This window comes from Channa argus, chromosome 6, assembly GCF_033026475.1.
Source record: "Channa argus isolate prfri chromosome 6, Channa argus male v1.0, whole genome shotgun sequence".
In the NCBI taxonomy this organism is placed as follows: domain Eukaryota; kingdom Metazoa; phylum Chordata; class Actinopteri; order Anabantiformes; family Channidae; genus Channa; species Channa argus.
Genome location: NC_090202.1, coordinates 26304093 through 26330505, shown reverse-complemented (window position 1 = coordinate 26330505; position 26413 = coordinate 26304093). Strand labels below are relative to the sequence as shown.

The window sequence follows — 26413 nt, the reverse complement described above, 5'->3', positions numbered from 1 at the left end:
TAAGAGAAGAAACATTTATTGGCTAAATAAGAAAAATCTACAGGGGATTTAAGCAACAGCGTGTTTGACATTTCACATGGATGCATGATTTGGAAAGCTGCACAAACATCTTTGTCGCTCTGACGTGTGAGCTGATGGGGACAGATTCATTTCATCAAGGGCTCAGACAACTTAATAATAATTAAAAAAAAAAAAAAAAAAGCTCCAATTTGGGATTCATGCTAGTCCTGATAAATTTACAGCTTCACATCACTCCAAAAAGTGCAAAACCTTGTTGGTTCTTGAAGCGCATTCATGTATCAAACAGGAAGACGTAGAAATTGATGTACAATGAAATATCTACCACTGCTCATCGACCTTCAAACAAACAAAAGTCAAAAACAAGATATTTTTCCATAGAGCACTGGCTACATTGTGCACAAACACCCAACGTGTGGAATGTTCACTTCCATTTAAATTCTGTACATATTGCAGTTCCTTTCACACCACGTGCAACACTTTCACTCGTCTGATACACAACAAAAAAACATTAAAGCATCTCATTTAACCCTGTGTCTTCAAAACACCCCAGGTGAGCCGCCGCACAAACGAGCAACGGGATTCAAAGAGTGAGCCGTCTGCAGGAAACAAAAACCCAAACACACACTAAAGTCCTGTGTCTGCTGAGGTATAGGTGGAGGTTTCATTCCAAAATAAAATATTAACACAACAGCAGCACACATTCATGCCTGTTCAAACTCCTGTCTCTCTCTAATATTTATGTGGGTTGTCCATTTTATAAAGGGTCTATGTGAAAAGCAGCGTGAAGGGCAGAGGGGAAGTTATCAGACACATCTGACAGATTTCTCTGTAGAAATGGCCTCCGATGATTCACCGTCAGAATCACAAAGTGACAGCACAGCCTGCGTCAGTGAAAATATAAAATGGCCTCCGGTTACGACAAGAATTACATCATTAAAACTGCAGCAAAAAGATCAGCTGCTCTAAGTGCATAAGTGGTGTTTGAAGAGATCATAGATGAGGAGGAGGTGTGGCACACGAGTGCCCTGTTAAAGTCGCCCTAAAGCAAGACAACTGGTCGCAAACACACACGCGCACACACACACACACACACAGCAGCTGAATCGCGTGTAAAATTGAACACGTTAAAGCTTCATTAACTACCTGCACTGAAGCTCATGTAAACTCAGGCTCAAGGATTCTTATTGGAGGATGTTTGGTAAAAATCCTCTCTCGTTTTTTTGAGAAAGCGTCAGTAAAGAAATATTTCCAGTAATCGAGTAATTAATACACCACACAATAAAAGCAAACAACAGAGCAGGCCAGAGGGGTGAGGTCCCCCATTCTTACAAAGACTAAAGAAGAGATTATAGACAAGGGACAAGATGGCCGCCACGATCACTGACAACTCAGGCTTTAAAGTTGCAAGAAGAAATTTAGAGTGAATGCAACAACTGTTGTGTTTGAGTCCAGTTGTGCAAATTATGTCATCATATACATATTTAAGAGTCATCATTTACATTCATTCTCCGCTGTTGCTCATACTAAGTCCTGTCCGTCTCTCACTGATTTAACACCTCTAAGTCGGTGAATGGATCTGGGGGTGTCAGGAGGGATGCCTCTTGAGTCAGTGTAGATCTGAGTCTAAAGAAGTTAAATAAAAAGCTTTTAAAAAAATCTTAGGGTGTAAAGTCGGGTCCTGAACATGCTACCTGCTGCATTTGTGGGCTCACTGTCTGCAACAATCAGTGTGTACATACTAGGGCTGAATCATCCAACTTTAAGAACAACATCGTGATTAAAGCTAGTGTGCAACTTGAGCTAATGTGAGACTCTGAATCAGTCCTCACTCTTCTGACATAGCTCGGCTTTGCTTTTTACATTCAGCTAAGTTTTCCACAGCTTTTCAGATAGTTGTGCTCATCAGAACGTTCTAAAACTTCCTAATCAAGCAGAAATCATTGCTCTTCTCTGAGGCTCTGATTGTCATGAGAGGATACCACTGCACCTCCCTCCATTAAGATAAGTGAACACTGCAACATTCATTTTCTTGTATTACTCACTAAAACCTCTGCATGCTCTACCCAGACCTGGTATTGCAACATGATTAAAAGTGTGAGGGCTGCTGACCTGCTTGGTCAGTAACTGGCCTCGGCCACTGTGTTGAGGGGAATTGTGTCTTTCCCGTCACCTGAGTAACTCCTTGGTAGCATTGTGACTCATGTTAGGTGATGCCTGCTGGCTGCTAAGTGGCCTAGCTGACCCACTGGAGGCTGGGACTTAAAACAAGTAAACAAATTGCTCCCGTAGAGCTGAACAACACTGTAGTTGGTGCTGTGGACCAGCGGTCAGCAGTAGCATATGGCTGCTGGAGAAGAAGAGAGCAGGCGAAGCGGTAATGGCTCCAGCTTTTGAATGACAAATTTAGAAGCACACGTACTGGGATCTACTTGCTTTTACGTTCTATTTGTGTTTGCAAAGGTGTTTCATCTTAATATGAATGTGGTTTACAAAGAGGTGGAAAAAAACATGGCTGGGCTGAGGTTCCCTGCCTGCATAGAGCCAATCACGAACATAAAGCCACACGAGATCTACCTGTTTGCAAGCTATAATATTTTTTATTTTAAGAGGCTTGTGGGCAAATGTCTCAGTTTAGAAAGACGAGGGTTAATATCCTTTGTAGCCTCTACCAGCAGAACAAAACCACATCTCCAACTGAACTGTCAGCAGTTAAGTTGAACTATGGCTCATGTGGGAGCCAGAGGGGAAAAAATAAATTTAAAAAAAGATCTTGTTTCTGCTTCATTGACTGCCATCATTGAAAAGTGTCCACTGTGAGCACAAAGTGTTCAGTGTCAAATTGTTGGAGAACTCTGGACAAACATCTTGATGCAGCTGAAAATACAGGTGTCCAGCAAGTAAGGTTCCAGTAATGTTGTGACGTGGGTTTACATCAGGACAGAGGTTGCCTAAAATCAAAAATCCAAAACAGTGAGCTGAAAGCCTTCTGATCTGGGATCAGTTGGGACTTTGTGTTGGGCTTGTTTTCTACCAACAGATTGTTGTGAAGCCCCCCCCACCCCCACTTCACTCACAGTGGACTGACTAAGCTCAGCAGGCATCTGCTTAGTTTAGGCCCATCAATGACTGGCAGGAAACTGGATCGTCCTATAAACAGGTTATGGTTGACACCTAAAACACTCTTCATAGCTCACAGATCGATTAGCAGGTAGCTCAATGAAGCTAAAATCTCAGAGGAGAAACTCAGCTTGCTGCTGACTTCTGCGAGGCTCTGAGGACTAGTGAAATGGTTTTACCTCAGCACGAGTCTTAAATTGCCTTCTGTGCTAACATTCCTACGTAAGTGATCTCAGTGTAGAAAACCCACAGACCCCACAGTGAAAACAAATTATTATGAAGCTTGTCAGCATAGAAAACCAGTGCCTGAGAGACATTTTACTCTTGGTATCTTAACACAACAGAACGAGACAAAACATGGCGAGTGAGCAAAGAGGTGATCAGACCCACTGGTCTTAAAGAATAAAAAAAGTTCAGGAAAAAAAAAAAAAAAAAAAAGAGACCTGTGCAGCGATACAGACAGACCCTCCTTGAAGAGATTTGTGTTTTTGCTTTTTTTTTAAAACTTAAATGTGTGATGATCACTCCAATGATGAGTAGTGTGATGTCATCCATTTCTGCTTCTTTTCATTGTCCCATTTTCCTCAGAAGTCAGTCTGTTTGTTCCCAGCAGCTTCAGCCTGTTGATACAAACACAAGGAGGAAGTGTAGTGCAGGAGTCTCACACACACACACACACACACACACACACACACCAGGGGTGTGTTGCATCATTTGGTTCAGAGCTTTTATACATCACAGTACCATAAGTGTGCACATTTTTAGAGCTAACATCACTGGGGGAAAATGCTTTCTGTGACTCCGGCGGCATCACTGTCATCACTCTGGGGCTGAAGAGCAATCACATACAAACTAACTAATAATCAATAATGAATCATGCAGCTGCAGAAACTGTTCATGTACAAAATGTGAAACAACACATCCTGATCCTTAGGTCACAAAGCAGCATTTTATATTTTCAGTGCAACATGTCAAATTACTGCACCTGATGAGATGAAGTAAAATTTGTAAACATGAATTCATAGATATGGGCAGGTGAAAATTTACTAAATCTAGATGGACAGTAACTCAAAGAAACTGATACAATTAGAAAATGTGTTAAAAATATCAAAATGTGCAGAGTTTGTCATTTTCTTTAGTGTAAACATCCACAGCACAACCTTTAATCATTTTAACTCCTAATCATCCCACAACTGAAAATGCAGCAGATGTCAATTCATACTTTCAGCATCAGAGTGTTGGTTGTGGTATCTGGGGAGTAAATGTCACTATTCCCCATGTCCCTTTGTTGTGGAGATGACCACACACACACACAATCTCCAAAAAATATGTGTCTGCATGGGCTGCATGAAGTTTCAGAGCACAGACTGTAGAGCAGTGGCTTGTTTTCATGCATTGAAGCGATGTAACATTTCATTGCTACTGTTGTTATGAAAAGGTTACACAACTTTTCTTAATATAGAGGAGGAGAATTGATCGACTACTCATGTCCGTTTAGCACAATGACTGGAAATTGACTGGGAATAATAAGAAGGCAACAACATCTACCGTTACAAATAAAGCATAAAATAACATCATATCTTTTGTACTAGAGACTTCAAGGTAACAATTCCCATGTTTTCTTCATTTGTGGAGCACTGACTTAAAGAACTTTGGAAGAGTTTATTGAAATTTAATAGGGCCGTTTGCTGGTACTCGAGTGATTCAAATCATTCCTCTCCTTCCACAGTCAGATTCTCCACTGTGGAGCCTCAGAAACATCACAAGATTTAATTCAATCAGGCTTCAAACGGCCGCTGCTCTATCTGCCCGATCATCTGTCCAGCAGGCTGCAGCTCATTTCCTCTGAAAAGCCTTTTTAAATCCTAATTGTGCCACTAATTTCCCTGGTTTCCTGATCTCCACCCTGACACGAACACACACACAGGCCACATGAGCTCATCTGACTTCTGCTGTTTATCACAAATGAGTCATCAGGACAAGTGTAAATGTGATCGGCGAAGAACAAGCGAAGACAACAGCGATGTTTCCTCACAGCTGAAATGGTTGTGTCTGTATGAAGCTTTCAAAGAGTTTTATTATTTATGTAATTGTATTTAAATATTTTGTTAAATCAGTAACTCAGTCAAATTAACGTGCAGAGAAATTACTTTCTTACTGGTGTACAAAATTTTAGAGCAGGTACTTTTTACTACAACCAACGATAAGGAATCAAAATTATTCTTCTACATGTAATGTTGTTTTAAAATTTACTCGAGTATTGAGTTTATACTTCTACTATCTCTCGTCTGTTTGCACCCCTTTTTTTTCCTTCCCCACTCGTAAACGAAGAGCTGTTTAAAAGGGGTTATTCAAATTTTCAATTGTAACATTTAAGACAACATGGAGGCTGACTAAGGCTTCTTAAAAGACAAAGTCAAATAAATCATCTTAAAAGTAAACCGGTCCTCTTTTGTACTCTGAATTCTGGGACTAAACTACTATGTGAATCTAAGACACACAAGCAATTCTAAAATCTCAACAATTTGTTTGTCAAAAACGTACCCATTAGCCGAAGTGATCAAACCACGAGCTAAGTGTTTTAAAGTCAGCAACTTCCTCTAGTTTGTGGTTTGTTCACTTAGCTAAATAACACAGATTCAACGCAGGCTGAGTGACTTCTATTCCCAGTGGTGGTTCCCATGCTGAAAATGTGCACACTACTGATTCATGGTACTATGAGGCACTCTGGGTCCGAGTGTTCACCAAGTGGCAATATCATGTGGTTTTATTATATGGAAGCACTTGTTTCTGGATGAATTTACTACATTAAAAGCATTACGTATTTCAACAGGGGAGATAAGAACATACAAGGAAAACAACAGAAACAAACACACTAAGAGGCCATTAACATGAGGCGTGAAGCTGTGCACAGAAACCACTTAAAAGGGCAACTTCACAGATTCCCATCCTGCATCCTATTGCTCGAGGCTAGGAAGTGCATGCACTATATCAAAGGTACTAGACTTGACATCATCTGGAAGTTTTTCAGCAGTTATATTTTAACACCATTCATTTACATGTACCTAGAACCACAGGATGCGTGTGAAAATTGGTGAAATCCCCGATTGTAGAGCTGACTGGGCCATCAGATAGCGAGCAGGAAGCAAACAAGAGCTGCATTCATGGCAAACAGACACAGCCACATCATAACCATTATGCTAAATTCTAATCATTCTGTTGTCTAGTTTTACTAATAAACTTAAGCAAAATCTGTAAATAAGGCATCATTTAATGAGCTCTGTGTCATTTAATGTTTTAAACACATCTCTAACAGAAGCTGGAAGTCTCTCACTGCATTTACGTGCACTTAAGTAACCAGGTTACTCACAGGAAGCAGCTTTCTCTGGGAATCGAGGCTTTTACATGCACTTAAGAAACCTGCGGCAAACAAGTAAACTGATTTCTCCTCAACCTCTCACTTATTTTGGAAGAGATTTTGACTGTATAGTGACAGAAACTGCTGCTTTCTGAATTTGTGTCACTGCAGAGTGACAGCTGCAGGGGGAGAAAGTAAAAAAAGAAGGCAGACAGACATAGCAGATAACACACGGTGCAAACTGAACAGTAGAAAGTGACTTATTTTGACTTCTAAGAGCTACTTTGTATTGTGTTGTGAGAAATCTAAGTAGGGACATCAGATTTCTCTAACCCCTACCTCGATTTCAGAAACCAGCTTTTTTAGTTTACATTGCAGTTAAGAAATAAAGCAAACTGTAACCTGGTAAATGCACTGTATCGTCTGAACACCATCTCCCACTAATACCTACACTAACCAGTTAGGACACCTTCTAAGCTCTACTATACTTTGGTTGAGATCGTAGTGATTTCCTGCATTGAGATGGTTGATAATTTATCAATCCTCAGAGTCATAAAAAAAAAGACATGTTTATCTCCTGGGATTTTATTTGTTTTAGAAAACTGCAGCAATTAGTATATTTAAGTTTTGAAGTTTCCGAGATGCCATGAATGAATCTCGTGTCAGAAGCAACAATCTCATCACTCGATTAACAAACTTGCAATCAGTAACACCAGGAAAACTGAAACAGAAATAGTGGTAAAGTAGGCTACAGGCCATGCAACTCTGGATCTTCATCACGGGCACAAAAAGAAAAACATAACATGGAGGATGGAAACAGGAGGAGGAGAAGCCACACTGGGAGTAAACGCAACAAAGGGCATTAGGAGGTGGAGTTAGTGCATTAAGTCCATGGCAGGAGGAACAGGAAGACAGCGAGGAGGAGTTTCAAACAATAAGTCCTGATTGGTTGGGGGAGGCAGTGACGACATAACAGGCTGGTGTCAGAGCCACAAAGCAAGCAAAATGCCCTGGTGATGTGTGAGTGTATAAATATATCTCAGTGCTCATCATGCTGTCAAGAAGCTTCCAGTATTATTTGTTTATATGTTGAAGGACCAAAAAAACCAAAGCTGACAGAGCGACACAGACAACCATTTTGGAAAACTGAAATACAGAGTGAAGCGTGAGATGCTGTTAAAGGCGGGCAGGGGGTTTCTTACAGTAAGCCACTGTCTCAAAGTCACTGATAAGGACCGCACCTGAAGACGCCTGTTCTGAGGGCTCCTCCGTTTCTGCTGTTGGAGCAGTTTCAGTCTCAGCAGGCGCCATGTCGCCATCTTCCCTTTCTGCTGCGGCAGAGGAGCTCTGGTCCGGCTCTGGGATGGTGGGAGAGGGAGGGGTGTCCAGTTTATCTGATGTCAGAGAGAAAAAGAATCAGCTGCTTAAAATGTCTTACAATTTAAATACACCCAAAAGGGGAAAAAAAAATAACTGTTTATGTTCACAAGAAATTCTAGGTGAACACATTGTGTTTAAATTGTAGCCACACTGTGGCTCTAGGAATGGAAATGTTGGTCTGTTACTGTACTTCTTTGGTCTGGAATATCTAAACAACTCCTGAAAGGACGACAAACAAGAAGAGAGGCTTATGGGTACGGTGTCACACTTCTAGTAAATCCTGGAGCAAAGCCTGGAGGACAGCTGATCATGATGAAGATAACATTTTTAGAGTGTGTTATAAGTCATTGTTTAGACATTATATTGGAGCAGCTCTAACCACAGTGAACCTTCCTCAGGCCAGAAACACTAAAAGTCTGAAAATGCTTGCAATGGAGGGTAGCGTGCAGGTCGTCTTGTGGGTTAGTGGGCGGCACGTGCCATCTGAAAAAATGAATTTGTTAAAACTCATGTGAGCCCCACTCTCATTCACGATGTTGCTCTCTGACCCTATCGTTGGCACTGTGAACAGGTCTACAGTAGCACATGAGAGACTGCTGTAGAAGAATAGAACAATGTATGGCACCTTGATGACCTTAAGCTGTCATGTTCGCATCTTCCCCAGGAAAGTACCGCACATCTACCCAGCCATCCACACGATAAGAGAAAACCTGATGCATCACACCAGGCCACTTTTGTCCACTGATCTGTGGACCAGGTCTAACTCTCACATCTGCATTGACACAGGTCAGCATGGGCACCTTGACTGGCCTACAGCCCTTCATGCAACAAACTGCAAGATGTGTACTGAAATACACGGGCCAGCCTTTGCTCACCACGTGCATCGGTTCATATTGTTTTGCAACCTTCCGTCCATACAATCTGTACACTGCCTCTTAACATTTACCTTAGAGAACCACAGCCATGAGTTTGTTGAGGTTTGAATTACCTTGTGGTTTTGATGATGCAGGTGTATCCTGGTCCACTGTGACAGGAGCCTCACAGACCTCAGAGGGGACTGGGACAGAAAATGCAGAGGGTTCAGGGTCAGAAACCTCAGAAGGGCTATGGTGGGACAGCAGTACAGCAGGAGGGTCTGAGGGGACGGACTGTGGTTCTGACGATGTCAGAGTTTGCTGAGCATTATCCTCTATGGGAAGAGAGGAATCATCTATGAAAGACAGAAAGAGAGGAAAGGACCAGAAAGGGAGGGGGGGGGCGGTTAGAGATAGAGGAGTGAAGTTCAGATGGAGGGAGTGTTGGAAGGAAAAGAAAAAATAGACAAGGGATCAGGTAAGACACAAAAGAAGTCAGTGAGAGAAAACACAAGATAAGACGAGGAGAGAGAGCAGAGGACAAACTTCATTTAAATGAATTGAGTTGAATTGAAACAGAATATCCCTTCTCCCACCAAATGTTTACCTAGAGGCTCATACAAATTCAGGAGAGGCACCAGAGGACACGTAATTGAGGAGACAGAAGATCAGCAAAAACAGAGTGATCTGCATCTCTTCTCCAAAATCACTATAGTTATTTCTAGATTGTGATTTTGCAGACAGTTTACTCTGATGCTGTGGACTGTCAGGGCAGTGAAGTTACAGACATGGAATTCAGTTTCGGACGAAGCCATCTTTACATGTCTTTTCAACCAATAGACATTAAAATGTATTGATTATGTAACCTCAAACACATGAGGCCTATCCCTAGTTTACACCTCTCATTGTTTGGACTGTTGGCATGAAAAAAAAACCCCAAAAAAACAGCAACTGCAGACTATGTTTCTACCTGTATGCTCTTCTTTTTGAGGCTCAGCAGGTTCACTAGAGTTGGCAGCTGAGTTCTCCATTTCCTTTTCCTTTTCCTGCTGCTCCTGCTTTTGAGGGGGGCTGGCTTCAATGCTGGGGGGCTTCAGCGGGCTCTCGCCTCCCATGCTGCTCCGGGGCGACTGCATCTCCATCGCCTCACCCCAATCTGACACAGGCTGGTGACCGTCAAATGGGGAGAAGGGGCTGAGGGGTTTGACTCTCTCTGCTGAATCCTGAGCTGATGCTGGGGGGGGAATGTGGACCTTCGGTCTGGGAGCCCGCTGCTCTTTGGGGCTTCCTGCTGATGTTTGTCGAGAACGTGCTTTGGGAGATGTAGGCGAGCTGTCTTTGCCCTTGGCTGGTTTCTCTTTCTCAGGGTCTTTCTTCTCATTGACCCTGGAGTCATGTTCGGAGTCACTCCCTTCCTCCACATCTTCTCCATCACTGGCATCCTCCCATTCATCATCATCATCTTCTCCTTCTCTGCTCTTCTCCTCCACCTGAGAAATGAAAGCAGGACTGAATACTAGGAGAGTAACTGTAACAGTGTTTGATCTTCTTACTGAGAAAAACAAAAACAGATGTTTGGCCACCAAAGGGGCAGCAGAAACAAGGCATTAGCAAACTGATTGCTGAGGGAAATATCAATCTCTGTAGTGGTTAAATGCTCCACTACGCTCACCAGGTACTCAGTACCTTTAATGTTGTTTGTGAATGCAAGTGATTCTTAAAGCTTTTTCTCAGAGGGGTAAAACTAAACCTAAACAAAATGTAAAAAACTAAATTTTAAAAAACTAAATAATGCATGGAAAAACAGCATGGTGTCTACATACACTTATGTAACCTGATTACAATTGGCTTTCTCCAGCAGCCGATTTCTTAAATTTCGTGTAAATGAGGAACCTGGGGCCTGGTGGCCCAGTGGTAGAGCATGCAGAACGGTCGCAGGTTCGAAGTTCGCATTGTAAATGAGGAACCTGGTCCGTTTCCTCCTCATATTGTCCAACACTAGCAAACTAATACAAAGGAGCCGGTAGAAAGGGAAATAGGTCAGTGTGCACGGTACTTGTTAAATTCAGACAATTCAAGTCAGGAAGTAGTATGTTTTTCACAACACAGTTAAAATCTGAGAGTCATGCTTCCAAAATAAGTCAGATGTAGAGAGAATTGAGTACTTTGTAGTACACACAGGTTACCAATAACCAGGTCATTACAGTACATAAAACATTGAACTTATGACTTACCATGGGAACAAGTGCCATCTTAAAAGCAGTTTTGAATTTGTCTCTTACTTGCTTTTTGTTTGTTGGCAACTTCCTCTGTTTCTCTGATTAAGTTATGGGTGTCCTGGATATACACCTATAATTTACTTTTTACAGCAATTGGCTGCCAAACTAATTGTTTTATATATTAATGATTATATATTTACATACACTTTCATTTTATTCTTTTACTTTTATTTCTCAGTTTCAGTTATAAAGTAATAAATATTAAAATGCATATCCAGCTTAAGGTCCTGCCAGCACCTCCTATGCAGTAGTAGTGGGCTGCTCATTTTAATAGCTCCTCTACCTTCTGTGCTGTAGGTGGTTTGGGTTTTTCCTCCTCCTTCTCCTTCTCCTTCTTGATGGTCTTTTCCTCTTTCTTCGTCTTGTCCTCCTTCTCCTCCTCTTCTTTTTCTCCTTCCCAGCGGTTGTCATGCATACTGTCAGAGGGATCCAGATATGCGAGAGGTTGGTTACACATCAAGCACAAATACTACACCAGTGTGGTAAAATACAAAATATAGAATAAATAATACAATACTGAGAGCATGTTCCATAACAGCAACAAAGTTAACTGTTACATCTGTAACAGATAAAAACATTCAAATGCAAAACAAGTCACGCACACACAACTGGTTTGCTTGCCAGTGCTTAGAATAGACTGAGCAATGAGCCACACTCACATTAACAAGGTAATAAATGGAAACTGCCATTAGGTGATTTATTACACCCTGTTCAACAGTACAATGACACCGAATGCATAATTAAGAATGGCACACGCCAAGTTATTGCGTCAAACATTTCCTGGTCCACATTTCTTCTCTTTAAAGATGTGTAGCTTTGTTAAGTTTTATAACCTTAGCCTCTTCGTGAGCCATCAGTTACTTTCTGACATTTTATAGACAAGCAAAGAATTATTTTAAAAAATGCTACTGTGTCTGTATAAGATCTTACAAAAAAAAGCTGATGAATGTGAACTGAGAATTTTTGGATGAGTGATGTTAGATTTACCTGTAGCTCTGTTTCTGTCCTCTGCCCTTTCCTTTTATCCGGTCCCCGCGGGGCCCCTGGCCCCTGCTCTGGGACAGGATTTCACCAAATGTTGTAGCTTTAGGGGGCCGCTTACTGTCATCTAGAAGAGATGTTGATTAGGAGTGAAAATTAAGTTGTTTAGTAAGATGTAACCTGAAGACGTATTGAGTTACGGAGGAAAGGGGAAAAAAAAGCAGAAATAGGTGATGGATGTGTGTTTGTCAATGTCACAGCTGCAGCAAGGTCTTTCACCATGCAGTAAGTGATGCACAGACCGTTATAAAAAGGCATGAGTCACTCGTTGTGATTCAGATGGAATATACAGTTTGCTAGTATGAAAAAATAAGATCAACAGATTTTAAAACTTTACCCAGAGCCAATAGCTTTTCTTTTGATCCACAATATGCCCTAAACTACAAATACAACAAAGCGTTTCTCCTTTTCAGGGAATAACGATCAATATTAAAACTGAAATGAATGTCTTCTTGATCCTGTCCTGTATTCTGTATTGTAGGACAGAATTCTTTGAATAATCTGCTGCTATATTTGAGCCCTTGTGGAACAGAGTCAAAACACAGTACATGTGACAGTGCAGCAAACAGCTGCAGAGTCCAGTTGAACTCTGGGACAAGGTCAAATGTCTCTTTGCTGGTGCCTGATGACTGTGAGTGGGAGGGAACAAGAGAAGATCACCCCATTTATATGAGTGAGGGTAGTCTAAATAACAGAAACGCGTTTCTGTATAATGAAATAGAGCTCAATAAAAGCACAAACAACAGCCTCCAAAAATAATGAATGAGCCAACACCTCTCTTCAAAAAACTGCTGTATTAGCTTTTAGATTGTAAAATAATGTGTAATTGTCGATATTTATTTTGTTGCAGTCTGCAAAAGACATGAATAAAAAATAAGAGATGAATAACAAGAAAGATGAGGAGAAAAAAAAATGCTAGTATGGATGTGACAGACAGTGACGGGGGCGTATAGAAGTATAAAGAAATCGAGGTGTACAGAAATGGGAAACAAGAAAAGATGTAAATGGAAAGAAGGACGGAAAGAAGAGACACTTGGAGACTGACTGTTCCAATAGGGGAGGGGGTTCAGAGACGGAGGAAGGATATGAGCTCAAAGACGGAGAGAAAAGGGGAGGGTGTGATAAAAAAAAAAAAAAAAGGTCATAAAGACAACGCTACAAAAGAAATGAAGGGATCAGTGAGGAGAAAGGAAAAATATTAAAGGATAAAGATAAAAGATTGAGCAGAGCAACCTGGGGCTGTGAAGAGGACACTTAAGTCATTTCAGAAATTATAAATGTTAAGGAAAGATAGACACACACACACGCAGGCTTTAACACGAGTCAGGTCAAACCTTATAACCTGTTATATACAGAGAAAAGGAAGAAACCAGGAAGGAACATGCAGGCTTCTGTCTGAACCTTCTCACAGCACAGCAAAACCTGGAACGTCTCAAAGCGCGCGTCATGTGACTTTCCACACATCACCCATGAGCTACTCAGAGAAGGAAACAACTTTGTACAATTGCTGTTCATCATCCTGAGGGACTGTAGGTGTGTGTGCAGTCAGAAGCAGTGCTGCCAGGCTTGAGGAAAGATTAGCAAATCCTCACAGACGTTCACCCAACTCCAAAGCAAAAGCCTGTGGTTGAGGTTAAATCTCTATTTATAGAATCTGTATGCCCCAGTACTCGCCGACTCATTCTAGTGATACAGTGAAAATGTACATGAAGTTTGAGTGCATGCACCACATTTGGGATATTTGCACATTTCACAAGTTGCATTAAAGACTTTGTAAAAGCTTATAAAGATCATTATTTAACCTTATTAAAAAACCGAAAATGGGAATAATGAAATATGTTGCATATGAAAAGTAACGTGCTCTCCACGACTACGATTGACCAGTAACTGGAACTTGCAGATACAGGTTTTATAAACGTATTCAACCCATCTAGAAGGAGTTACAAGCTTTCTGCAACTAATATGTGAGATAGTACATAAAACAACTGCTGCATTCTTCAGTCCTAGCATCTGGTGTGATGGCAAAAAAAAAAGCTCTGCTTTGGTCTCAGACCTTAAAAGCTTTTCTTCACTTGACTTCAGAATCTCCCAAAGTGCCCCATCGCAGATTCAAGCTGAGAGTTAATTTGACCTTGTTTGTCCTTGTCACTCTCCCATAAAACTTTGATGAGAGGAAGCCAGACAAGAGTTGCAGCCACTGAAGCTTGTAACTCCTTCAGAGGAGATGTATGGTGTCTTGGTGGTCTCCAATACTCCCACACTCCTCCTTGCACAGGCATTTTTTGTAGGCTGGCCTGCAGATTTATTCGTGTGCCATTTTCCTTACATTTCCTAACAATGGATCTGTCACTTCAAAAATCTTTCCTTTTGAAATAAAATATAGCCTTTACTTAGTAGCAATAAAAGATATATGTAAACTAAACATTTGAAAAGAGACAAAATGTTTCATGTGACCTAATTTTACGTTTTTCACCGAATAAAACTTTGCAGTAAGTAACAAAAATGAAATGAATAAATAAATAATTGGTGATATGTACTGAGAGGTGGTAAATGCACAAAAATACTTCATGTATTATAATTAGTGGGAGAGCTGTAAGCACAGCTCTCACACTATTGAGATCCTTTTCTTTATTATTATTATTATTATTATTATTATTATTATTATTATTATTATTATAGCCCGTTTTTCGGTCGCTATCTAGTCCTAGACGGTTTGTCGTAGAAACTTCGTTCCACTTCCTAAACGTAGGTCCCTTTTAGGACAGGGGTGGTATTACTTTTCTCATTAATAACTTTTATACTTTTTATTATATTTCACTTTTTATGAACTTTTTTTCCCATAGAAAATGAATGGAAGGCACTTAAAATTTCCCTTCAACTTGCCACTTTTCATCTGCCTCTTGTGTCGTCATACTTTGGAGTAGAAACTTCATTTAAAGTTTATACGGGTCTAGTCCCTTTCAACTTTTTCTGGGTGGATCAGCTTCTTTCTATCTTTTATACTTTTTGAATAATCGCAGTTTTAGTTTTAGGCAACTTTTGGAGCTTTTTCAACTTTTCCATTAGTGTGTATTGCGGAATGTTGGAGCAGCTAGAGTGGGTGACATCACACGCACTCTAACTTTTCAGCTTCCACTTTTAGCAACTTTTTTCCTTCTTTTCCTTCTTTCCTTCAGTCAACTTTAATCTTACATAAACAAACTATACATCAGAATGTAGGTATTTTTGTCTTCTTTCAGTAAATGTAACTCTCATAGTGACAGGACTGACGGTTCTTTCTCCAAGTGTCCAGAAGCAGAGAGAGTGCCGTCAAAACTCCCATTGGAGCCCATTATAACAGAGGTTCTTAAATTCTAATCAAATCACAAACGGGGGGCTGTTTTAAAATCGCCACCACGCCTTCATTTTATGGAGTATCTTCAAATAAAGTACATCAGTGTGTTCATTGAAGCCTTTTGTCACTCACAGTTTTTGAATTGTTTCGATAGGACTAATACTTTTTCATATTTTGAGCATTTTGCGAGGCATAGTCTCAGCACTTTTCCAGCCTGCCTTTGCATTTGGCTCACATGACTCAGCAGGCAGGCAGCGGGCAGCAGTCATTGTCATGGTAACGGACACAGCTGCATGACGTCATGTAATCAGCCTCAGAGCTGTGTCCACACACTTTACCTGAGTTTTTCTCCCTCAACATACACAGTGGAGACACACACAGACACACACCCTCACAGACAGGAAATACCCTTTCAAAATAAAAGCCTTTCATAATATGTTATCCACTTTTTAGCATTTAAATGCTAAAATGACTTTGTGGTGAAGTTTCCCTACACACACACCCTCACAGATAGGAAACACACTTTCAAAATAAAAGCCTTTCATAATATTTTATCCACTTTTTAGCATTTAAATGCTAAAATGACTTTGTGGTGAAGTTTCCCTACACACACACCCACAGACAGGAAACACACTTTCAAAATAAAAGCCTTTTATCATTCTTATTTTAATTATTTAGCATTTAAATGCTAAAATGAGTTTGTTTTGAAGTCTCCCTACAGTGGACACACAAACTACCACGCAGACACAGACAGGAAACACACTTTCAAATTAAAAGCTCTTTTCAACTTTTTTTTTTTTCAACAGTTTTTCAGCATTAAAATGGTTCCTTCATTTCTAATTAGTTACTTCTAGCTTTTTTCTTTACACTTTAATAGCAACTTTTTTACTTTGCTTCTTTTTTTTGTTTCTTTTAACTTTGGGAATATTTACCTTTTCCTTTGTTTCTTACTACTTCTTTCCACTTTTGTTAATCAAGTTGTTGCTTTTTCACTTCTTCCTTTACACTTTTAATAGCAACTTTTTTACTTTGCTTCTTTCTTTGTTTCTTTTAACTTTGGGAATATTTACCTTTTCCTTTGTTTCTTACTACTTCTTTCCACTTTTGTTAATCAAGTTGTTGCTTTTTCACTTCTTACTTTTTTCTTTACACTTTCAATAGCAACTTTTTACTTTGCTTCTTTTTCTGCTTCTTTACACTTTAAATATCAACTTTTTACTTATTTACTTCCTCCATTGTTACTTTCTACTTTTTTCTTTTCTTAATTCAACTTTTCCTGGGATTTTGGATTTTTTCCTTTTCTTGTCATCTTCTTCTTTCTCTTTTTGTTTGTATTTATCTCTCTTCAGCGTTTGCGGCTTTGAACGTACAAACGCCTCTGCTCTCAGCCGCTTCTGAGCGGTCGGCCTCTACCGGGCGACTTCACAGCTCTCCCACGTAATTTCCTTGGAAATTGCCTTTTCTAGTTATCTTTGCAAAGTAAATGAACAAATGTAGCAGAGTAAATATAATGCGTAGATCCTGGCAAAAAGTCAAAAGTACAGTAAAATAACCACCAGGGCTGCTTTGTCAGGGGGGTGAGTCTGTGAGTGAGGGGTTACTGTGTGCAGGTGCTGTGCTCAGACAGATACACAGAACAAAACGCACAACGTAATCTTAGTCCCATGCTGTGGTCTAACCTGAGGCCCTGACCCGAGGCTCTGTACGAGGGTTACGCCCCCGGGCTGCAGAGAGGACACACACAAAAACATTGCAGTATATCAATCATACGCACCCAGACGCACTGTCCACCAGAATAAGCAAAGACGTCATAACAACGTCAACATCATTCATCTTACTTCTAAACTTAACACTGGAGAGATGAAAGAGGTTTTGTGGGGTAAAAGCAACAATAAATATGCGTTGCTCAAACAGTTATATTAATTTGTTTATCCCTCGTCTGACATTTGTACGTCTACAACCCCACAGTAGTGACTGAATGAAATTAGCGACATACATGAGCACAATCATAGAGCTCTTCAGAGGCCGACTTGTGTTTAGCTGAGTGTGGCTTTCAGAGTTAAACCTTTACCCAGAAGGAATGGATCCTTACAGATACAGTATTTTCTGTTTTTATAATGAATATGCACTAACCATACAGTATCTCTGTCACCAACACACTGTGAATGGCTGCCTGTCCCTGGCCTTCACAGAGACTCAACTTTTCAAATAAGGTGTAAGCAGACAAGCATGGAGGATTCTGTACTTACTAGTCAATACAGACTGTTCCCGCAAGTGGAACAATGATGCAAATGCAAAATAATGTAAGTAAGTACAGTAATTATTTGTACTTTATTAAATTCCAACTTATGTTAAATATGCTCCAAAACTTATCTTAATGTGAAGAGGTGCTGCTGAAGCCTCCATTGTCAGGCATGCAGAACCTCACTGGCAGCAGTGCAGGGTCACCATTTTAACTAATCAGAGAATTTTAATCATTTCTGAGCAATTACTAAGTTTTGGAGCTTCTTATTTATAGCAATTTGGTGATGACAAATACCTGGAGGTTTGGAGTGCTGATAGAACTGATCGTTGTGACCATGGCTTCAGAGGTTGATTTGGACTCCAGGGAAATACAACAAGCTTTTATATAACAAGCTTAATCAGCTCTCATTTACATAATACCCTTAATTAGCAGGAAGAGTAGAACTGTGTTCCGTGTTTACAACGTGCTGGAATGAGAGATGAATCAGACAAGCAGAGAAAAGAGGTGGATCGACAGTCTGCTTTTCTCCTAGACCTGCCAGATGTTGTGTAACCACAGCAACAGCACGGTTGTGGTGTATGTACGTGAGTGTGTGTGTGTGTGTGTGTGTGTGTGGACTTGCCTCTCCTGCTGCCCCCCTGTTCAGATGTGATGCCCTCTGCAGCCACACATGGGTCCTCCTTGAACCTGTGAACAAAGCCGCAGGGTTAGACACAAACTCAGACGCTCGCGCAAGTGTGTCCTTCTCGTCACGGCCCCCTGAGCACCTGTCAGTTGAAATAAAGATGACGACAAACAATTTCTCTCGCCCTCACCTCCTCCCTGTCCCTGTCTGTGTTTGACAAGGATGGGGATGGCACTGGAGGCTTGCTTTCCTACACGTAGTTCGCTCAGGGTTAGTGCTGAGTTCACTGACTTTATTCCCGCTGTGTCCATTTTAAATCTCCACAAAACTTGAGATAAGAACTGACACACTGCAAGGACATAATGGAAAACAAGAGATATAGCAGGTTTAACTACTAGCTAAAATTAGCTTCTAAAGTATTTTTACAAACCACACCTGTAGAATTATACTGTACACAGTATCCCAGATTCTAAGTGTACAGTCTGCCATATAGGCAACGTTCGATTATACAAGCAATGAATAGGAATTTGAAAGTTGATGTCTGCCCTTGCTTCAGAAACACCCTCCTAGCACACCTTTCTGGGGAGTAACTTTTAAAAACCAACAGTCACACATTCACAACATCTTCATGTTGTGATTGGCCAAGGTTCAGACATCTTATTCTTTTGTTTTTTTTTCACTTACACAAACATGTCATGTCTTGTCTTGATTAAACTCCAGATCTCTATTTCAAATATGCGATGATGATCATTTCGATATGATGAATGAAATCTAATGTAGTGCTTAAAAGAGGGGAGCAAGTGTGAAAGGTCTTAAACTACTCTATTTTGGATTGTAATATATTAAAGCTTCAGAAGAAATATACTGTTGTCTTTGCCCTCCCAGTTCTCACATGTTCTCTGTCTTCTGTGCGTCCCACTCTCGTCTCCATTGGCCTGTGGCGTTACGGTGGCGTGCTAGTCTCTCCTCGTCAATCTGCTCACGCTCCTTCTTCCAGCGCAGGTACTCTGCTCTCTCCCGGCCTGTCATGGACATAGTCATGTCCACAGAGCTTTTTGGACCAGGCCTTCGACTCTACAGAGAAAGATGGAGAAGCGTGTCACAAATCTGTGACATTTGTTTATTCAAAAGAGTTATCCAAAGAATATAAAACGTAGAGCGGCATTACTCACAGTCCACTCTTTCTCCAGTTCAGCTCCTGTCTTCACATTGTCGAAGTCCAGCCCTCCCCAGTTCCTTACATGTCTCCTGCTGCCCTCCTTACGGTCTGTGTCTGGCACCGGGCCTGAACGTCTCGGGTCGTCGAGGAAGTTACGGATCGGCCTGTCTCCATCCGGCTGAGAAGAGTTGAAAAAAATATTAAATGCTCTGTCACATCTGATCAGTTTCTTCTATGCTTACTTGCACAGATAGTTATGATTACAGTGTTTAAGCCTGAAGCCAAGTTAGTCCCTCATCTTAACATAATTCACAGAGAATGTAATCAGAGACCAAAATATATCTGATGAATGTCATCTGAAAAGCTTAAAACTCTACAGAATAAATCTTTTTAGAACTGTCACTCTCACCCGCTGTCCTCTCTCATACTCCGCTATTCTCTCCATTTCTTCATTCATCTTCTCAATGTTCTGTCGCCTCTTCTCCTCCCACTCCTGTCCACAGCACAACATCATTAGTTAGAGCATTAATTATTTTTTTAAATGCAAAACACTGGCATTCAGGACTGTGTTAAAACAAGGAAGAAGAAGAAAATTGAAATTTTTAATAACTCTGTGTTCATGTTTACACTGGATTTAAGGTGACTGCAACTATTTGCATGAAGTTGTATAAAGTTGCATGACGTGTGATCCGAGGCTTCGCTTTCCTTGCAGGCTAATTTTGGTCTGTATGCTTAATACTGACCCGTCTTTCCAGTAACAACAGACAAATACAAGAAGTATTACTAAACTTTATATGCCAGGCAATAACAGTGCAGGATCTTACTGGAACAGATCAGCTTGACTCACCTTGGATTTCCTGTCCATGGCTCCTGGTGTCCCCCCTACTCCACCTTCCCCTCCTCTTCCTCTCCTTCCTCCTCTGCGTCCCTGTCCTCCTGAGTCCCCAGGCTCTCCATCTCTAGGGGTCCTTGGTTCCCATTCTCTCCTCTCTTGGCGTCCACCTCCTCTGTGACCTCCCCGACTTACTCGCCCTGACCCAGTCCTCCTGGATGGGCTGTGGCTGTCACTCTGCCCCCTGTGGCCATCATTGTGGCCGTCGCTCTGCCCCCTGTGGCCGTCGCTCTGCCCCCTGTGGCCGTCGCTCTCCTCGGAAGTCTTGCGGCCACGAGGTGTTCCGTGTTTCCAGTCATTCACAATTCTTTTCTCCTGCAGAAAAAATACACAATTGCTAGTAGTGTAAGTATGACAAACATTTTTTAAATCATATTTCTATTAGTAACCTTAAAATATTTATACACAATATAATATAAATATCATAATATATATTACAATATAATATAAATGAGGAGTCTCGATATCACACTCAGAGGTCAAATAAAAAGATTTGTTTGTGTGTAAGAATGATTAAGAATAACAAAGCTGACCAGAAGAATAAAATGATTTTTGGCCAATGATACCAAGAATAAACCAAAACAAATTTATATTGACTTGATTATTTTAAAACTACTAGATTGTTATTCACTGATTTTTCCTAAAGATAGAGAAGAAATCACAGCATCTATCCCACTGAGGTTTTGTGAACATGCAGGACTAGCCTACCATTTATTTCCTCCTAGAAATTCGATTTAGATGTGTGAGCTCTGAAAAGCTAATAGGAGGGGAAATTGTTTCCTGTCCTGATTTTAACCTCTGTATTTTTAAGTTAAACTATGTTAACCTGAGGTAACTGCAACACAATAAACTCAGATAGAAGAAGAGTCAGTAAAAAGAGGTCGGGAGGTTATGAAAGTCTTTACCAGACTAATGATTCAAAGACACATAATTAGGGGTCTATTCAGAAAGCAATACATGGGAAGCAAACGTTATCTTCCTGCCCTCATCTGTCTAACATCTGCACGTCAACATTCGTGATAATTTTAAGGCCGTCTTAAGCTAAGCGGAGGTGACTCCACATACTTCCACTGACCTGCAGCCTGCAGGAACCAATTTGAGACATGCAATGAATTTGAATAGCTACTGTGATCATTTAACAGTAATCTCCAGCTGTAATTAAAATATCAACACATGAAATGACACTGTTATAACAATGGGAATGATCGGCTGGCTGTGATGGGATCACACATTAGCAGGGTTGGCAGTTCAATTGCCATCTCGTGTTGCTCCTGCTGTCTGAGTTCCTCACTTTTTGGATGTAATCACTTGGTAAATGTACTGCATGACACTGTATGTTGTTTATACTTTACATGACTTTACATTTACCGCAGCTATATCTCAGTGTGTAAACAATTGTGTTTATACATCAAGGTAGTAAAACTACTTTACTATTTTCCACTGCACACACTCACACATTAATTGTACCCACTGTAAAACGTATGGCTTATATTTCACAGTACCCATTTGCTTGTCTCTGTACATGTGCTCTGCACAGTGAGAGTTTCATCTCATCAATTTATCGGAATCTGATGTTTTAGTATGTTTTAAAACATCATAGAGAGTTGTAGGTTACCGTTTAGGTACTGATAGTTCTGAGCTAAAACATCCACTGTCCACAACTGGTGTAGACTAAACGAGAAGCCACTAAAAAAAAACCTGGGACTTAAATTTATTAGGTGAGCGAATATGAAGGCTAATGTTGCTCAACATCTGCTGGACAACAACACTGTGCGTATATAACAGATCCAACTAGTGTGTGTAATAAGCACAGCTTTCTAAAGAATAAACTACATCACATTAGAAGGTGATGATGTCAACGCTGTGTTCACAACAGCTATTAGGACTAAGCTGCTTTTATTGCTACAGGTTATTCTTGTTGAACAAAATTATTTCCAAAACATAATCACAATTATATTGCTTCGTGATTATTTATCATCAATAATGATTATTAATTACATAGACAGGCATACAGCAGCTTTTTCTTTTTTGGGTTTTTAACTGATATAATTTGTTTGAAGGTGCAAAGTTACCATTACAGCACTGCATGTGCACTCTGTTTATAGTTATATGGATGAGATTTGAGATGTATGAACTGTTTGTTCAGCGGTACCTTGAATACACTTGCATACCACATAGTTTACATGATAATGAAACCTGAACACGTTGGAAGAGGTGGATAAGCAGCTTACAGAGCTGGTTTTCCAGGTTGTGGGTATTTTAATATTTTGACTGTTCACTCAGCCCCAAAATACACTATTGCAACATTGTGTTGATGCAACTGTTCTGCTCCGTTTTTTGGGACGACGCCATAAAAGTTTGCCTGCTCGAATCTTTGCACAGCACAAACAGAGCTGCATGGAACACAGAAACCCTCACAATAAAGAAAAACAAATCAACTCATCTATTCAAACTGTATGGTATATTTAAACATTTTTAGCCTATTTATTTTTTCACAGTCTATATTTTCTTTATACCATATAGAATTGTTGATCGTGTTTTTACAGCAATATCACTTGTGTTATTATGCAACAAGTAATATGTAAAATTATACTCAACATCAGTGCACACACACACACAATACAGTCACTGACCATGCACCACTGAAGCATTAGAAGTTTAATGACTAAATAAAATCAAATAAAAAAACATCACCATGGTTGAAAAGAGATAAGTGAATCTCCCAGATTTCAGAACTTAATTGTAGAGCTGACCGTGCTTTATTTTTACATTCTGAGTTTATCTAGCTGGTTTTAAACGATGTATTTTTTTTTATCTGAACATAGATTCTACCCATGATTGGTAGAATGGCAGGCGTGTGGTGAGTAAAACTCTTTATAGTAATGAGAATCTGTCAGAACATATAAGCCGCATCCTCTGTCTGCAGGAACGTCATAAAGCAGATAAACTAGTTATCTTTCCTACAGTGAAGGCAACATTGAATGATGGAAAAACATATCACAGCAACTGTAGTGAGAGAAAAGGGTTCTATGTTTTAAAAAAAGAATCATAATCAAGCCATACCCCTGTCGGTTTGGACAGGTCCACTGTGACGGTGAAGTTTTCCTTCTCCGTCTTTCTTCTATCCAGCTCCGGCTCGTGTGGACGGGGTTTTCGAGGTGTTGTCACAGCAATGCCTTCCTGCTCCGCTTTCTTTTTGTCTTCCTCTATTTCCTGTTCATAGAGTGACAGAATGAGTGAGAATAAATTAAAGCTGTGTCCCTAAAACCAAACTCAAAAACTAATTCTACACTCAGTCCTAAACGGATTTCAGCATTTGTATGGGCACTTGATTACTGGCTCAAAAACAAACAAAACAAAGCTTCACGATCTTTGGAAAAAACTGACATTGCAATAATTTTTGTCACCAGATGACTTTAAAGAAATAATAATTCTGGAATGATGCGACTGATAGAAATGATCTGCATGTTTCTCTTGCAATCTGTCCTTCTTCCTTCATTCAAATATAAAAAGCAATTTACAATTTCAATTAAACCTTCTCGTGGTCTAACACCATTTATTCTCAGTATTTGTTTTGAGGTGATTGAAATAAATTAATGTTTAAATTTTTATTCATACATTTTCAGATTTAAGGAAGGTTGATGAGCTGCACAATTCAATCTGGTTCCTATTACGTTGAATGACACATGGTCCTCAAAGAAGGAGGCTTGTAGACTGGAGGTCAATGATGGAAGTTACGCGTTTGTCCCAGACTTGTTACGTTGATACAAACATACATTTTGTGTGTGTTTGTGTATAAACCTGAACACTCCCGTACCTGGTAACGCTTGACAAGAGCTTCATTCTTTTTCCTCAGAGCTTCGATGCGTTTGTCCAGCTCTGCATCTTTCTCCTCCTTGGTCTTGAGATCCACCACTGAAGACTGGCAGAGGGAAGGAAAAGGAGAATAGCAATGACATTTGTCCTACTGACACAAACAACCACAGATCCCAAGAATCTCCGTGCTGACATCTAATCAAACTTTACCCAAGTTAGCATTGTTGACTCTTTTGAGTCACTCACCATAGCTCCCTCAGACTTCTCTTCATATACAAGTGGCTGACTGCCTGTTCCTCCTGTAATGAAGAAGAAAGGATAAAAATTATGTTTGAGTGCAAACCAGTACAGTATGAGTCAATTATTTACTTTAGAGACAATCTGACTTCCTCTGATAGCTTGTTGTGTCTGACCATCAGCAAAAATCCAAAAATATTGAGTCTATTGTCACATATGACAAAGATAAAAGAGTTGATGATTTATTTGTGGTTAATCTGTTAACTTCTTAATCACAGAAGCACCAGTACAAAATGCAGTTTTTATGAACGCAAAAATCTGAAACTTCCAAACATAAAACACACTACATTTTCAAACTTAAAGATGCGGAGTTTGAGGATGAAAGGAGGACTTCATGTAGAGCTTTAAGATATGGAAAACTAACTGAACTGTGTTTGTTTAGAGCAATATCTTAAATTGTGAATTAATGCAATTTTTGTGAATTAAGTTCTTCAGTATTCTTTAAGAGTCCTTCCTACCTTTAATAAGGTTCTCCTGAACACAGCAGACTTTGACAATAAGCTTCAAAGTTTTCTTATTGATAAGATTTTTAGCTTAAAATAAAAAAAGAGGTTTTAACAACAGTTTAAATTGGAGCCTTTGGTATTTGAAAATTGTGTTCTGTTTAAATGTTATATAGAATAGAAAACCCAATGCTAAGAATTATTAATGAAATAGTGATGATTGTTCTCCGACTCCTTACGCTGTAAATCGCTTGCATTTGTTTAGTAGTTTAGCAGAGGTGAAACCGTTTAATACTAATTAAAATTCTCAGGTTCCACTTTCTCAAATGTGTTGATTTCTTTGCTTATACAAGTGAAATTTCAAGATCTAACCTAGTTTCTTTTAAGACTGCCACAAATGGTTCCTAGTCATAATTATTAATATCTTTGAGAACACGCAGCAATAAAACTAAATGACAAACGGATGACTGATCAATAATCAAAGTAACCTGCAGGCTGAGTCTCTCTAAGGTTTATTGATGATCTTTGTCACATCATAGGGAAACACTTCCGGTACAAACAAGAGGTATAAAGAGGTCACTTAACATATGATCAAAAGACTAAGAAATCATTTAAGTATCTTTTAGTGCTAGTTGTAGTTATTAGTTTGAGTAAATAACACGTCACACCTGTAGGAAATTTGCATAAGTTCGGACATTTTACGCAACTGTTTGAATATAATAATCTATAAATGAACCATTACTTTGGACAGAGCGCACCTTCAGTGCAGCTTTTTGTATAAAAGGGTCCAATGTGTGACCCCACTTTATTGTGTACCGTACACTAATCAAGGCTGTACTAAAACACAAGAGAGGGAGCAGCCAGGTGTGTGTGTGTGTGTGTGTGTGTGTGTGTGTGTGTGTGTGTGTGTGTGTGTGTGTGTGTGTGTGTGTGTGTAACCAACGGAATAAATCCTTCACGTGTCCCCGAAGCTCCAGTAAGCGTATTAGAGCTGTACGCATGATGCCAACATGAATCGCTGATCCACAGCAGCAGCGCATTACACGCAACAAACCAAACAGACCAAAGTCCGTCCAGAACATTCCGCACACTGAATCCTCACTGACATATTTAAAATGGTCCGTTTGTTTAGCTCTTGCTGCGGGGGGCAGTAATATAACCACACGGAGCCATGTCTGCCCTGATACAAAGCGCCGAACACCCCCAGGGTGGAAACACGGCCCAGTAAAGACGCGGAAAACAAGCAACCAAACAGCGGAGCAAACGCTCGCCCGTATTAAAGTCCCACTTGGTTTACAGTACCTTTAACAGTGGAAGGTTTAACGAGTGTGGAGAGCTACGTTTGGACTCCGCTCATTCCTACATCTCACAGCGTCCTCATTATTCTACTTCCTGTTAGCAATGGCTAACTTCCTGCCAAATAAAGACCCCTCTCGGTGGGTTTAAACACACAGTTCGTTCTTCAGCCAGTTCCGTTCCCAGCTGCTTTTTGTTTAACCGGCGACTAACTAAATCTAAAAATGGGTGTATATTTGCTATTTGAAAGAAATGG

At 40.1% G+C, this 26413-nt stretch overlaps 1 protein-coding gene across 4 annotated transcripts; it reads right to left on the bottom strand.

Annotated features, from left to right (window-relative positions):
• On the bottom strand, nt 1-26399 carry ccdc9 (coiled-coil domain containing 9). Of its 4 annotated transcripts, none has more exons than XM_067507106.1 (16): nt 26164-26399; nt 24368-24420; nt 24123-24227; nt 23369-23518; nt 20261-20620; nt 19823-19906; nt 19427-19591; nt 19147-19328; nt 18252-18316; nt 17064-17108; nt 11997-12117; nt 11293-11425; nt 9701-10220; nt 8865-9086; nt 7738-7890; nt 1-3758 (listed from the first exon to the last, which is right to left on the bottom strand). In XM_067507106.1, exons 2-16 carry the CDS (start codon nt 24368-24370, stop codon nt 3754-3756), a joined length of 2313 nt encoding a protein of 770 aa, XP_067363207.1. In that variant the 5' UTR covers nt 24371-24420; nt 26164-26399; the 3' UTR covers nt 1-3753. The 4 variants fall into 4 exon arrangements, with proteins under 4 accessions (XP_067363207.1, XP_067363206.1, XP_067363204.1 ...); XM_067507105.1 differs by lacking the exon at nt 26164-26399 and adding an exon at nt 25805-26104 and having other exon boundaries at nt 8865-8933; XM_067507103.1 differs by lacking the exon at nt 26164-26399 and adding an exon at nt 25805-26083.
• Nucleotides 26400-26413: the final 14 nt, after the last annotated feature.

Bases quoted from the DNA above. Each gene is read 5' to 3' on its own strand.
- ccdc9 (XM_067507103.1), bottom strand. From the start codon at position 25,943: ATGTTCTGGACGGACTTTGGTCTGTTTGGTTTGTTGCGTGTAATGCGC. The intron at 19,329-19,426 runs GTGAGTAATGCC...CTTTCTCTGTAG, and splicing joins AACTGGAGAAAGAGTGGACT to AGTCGAAGGCCTGGTCCAAA. The intron at 18,317-19,146 runs GTGAGAACTGGG...CTTTGTTCACAG, and splicing joins GCACAGAAGACAGAGAACAT to GTTCAAGGAGGACCCATGTG.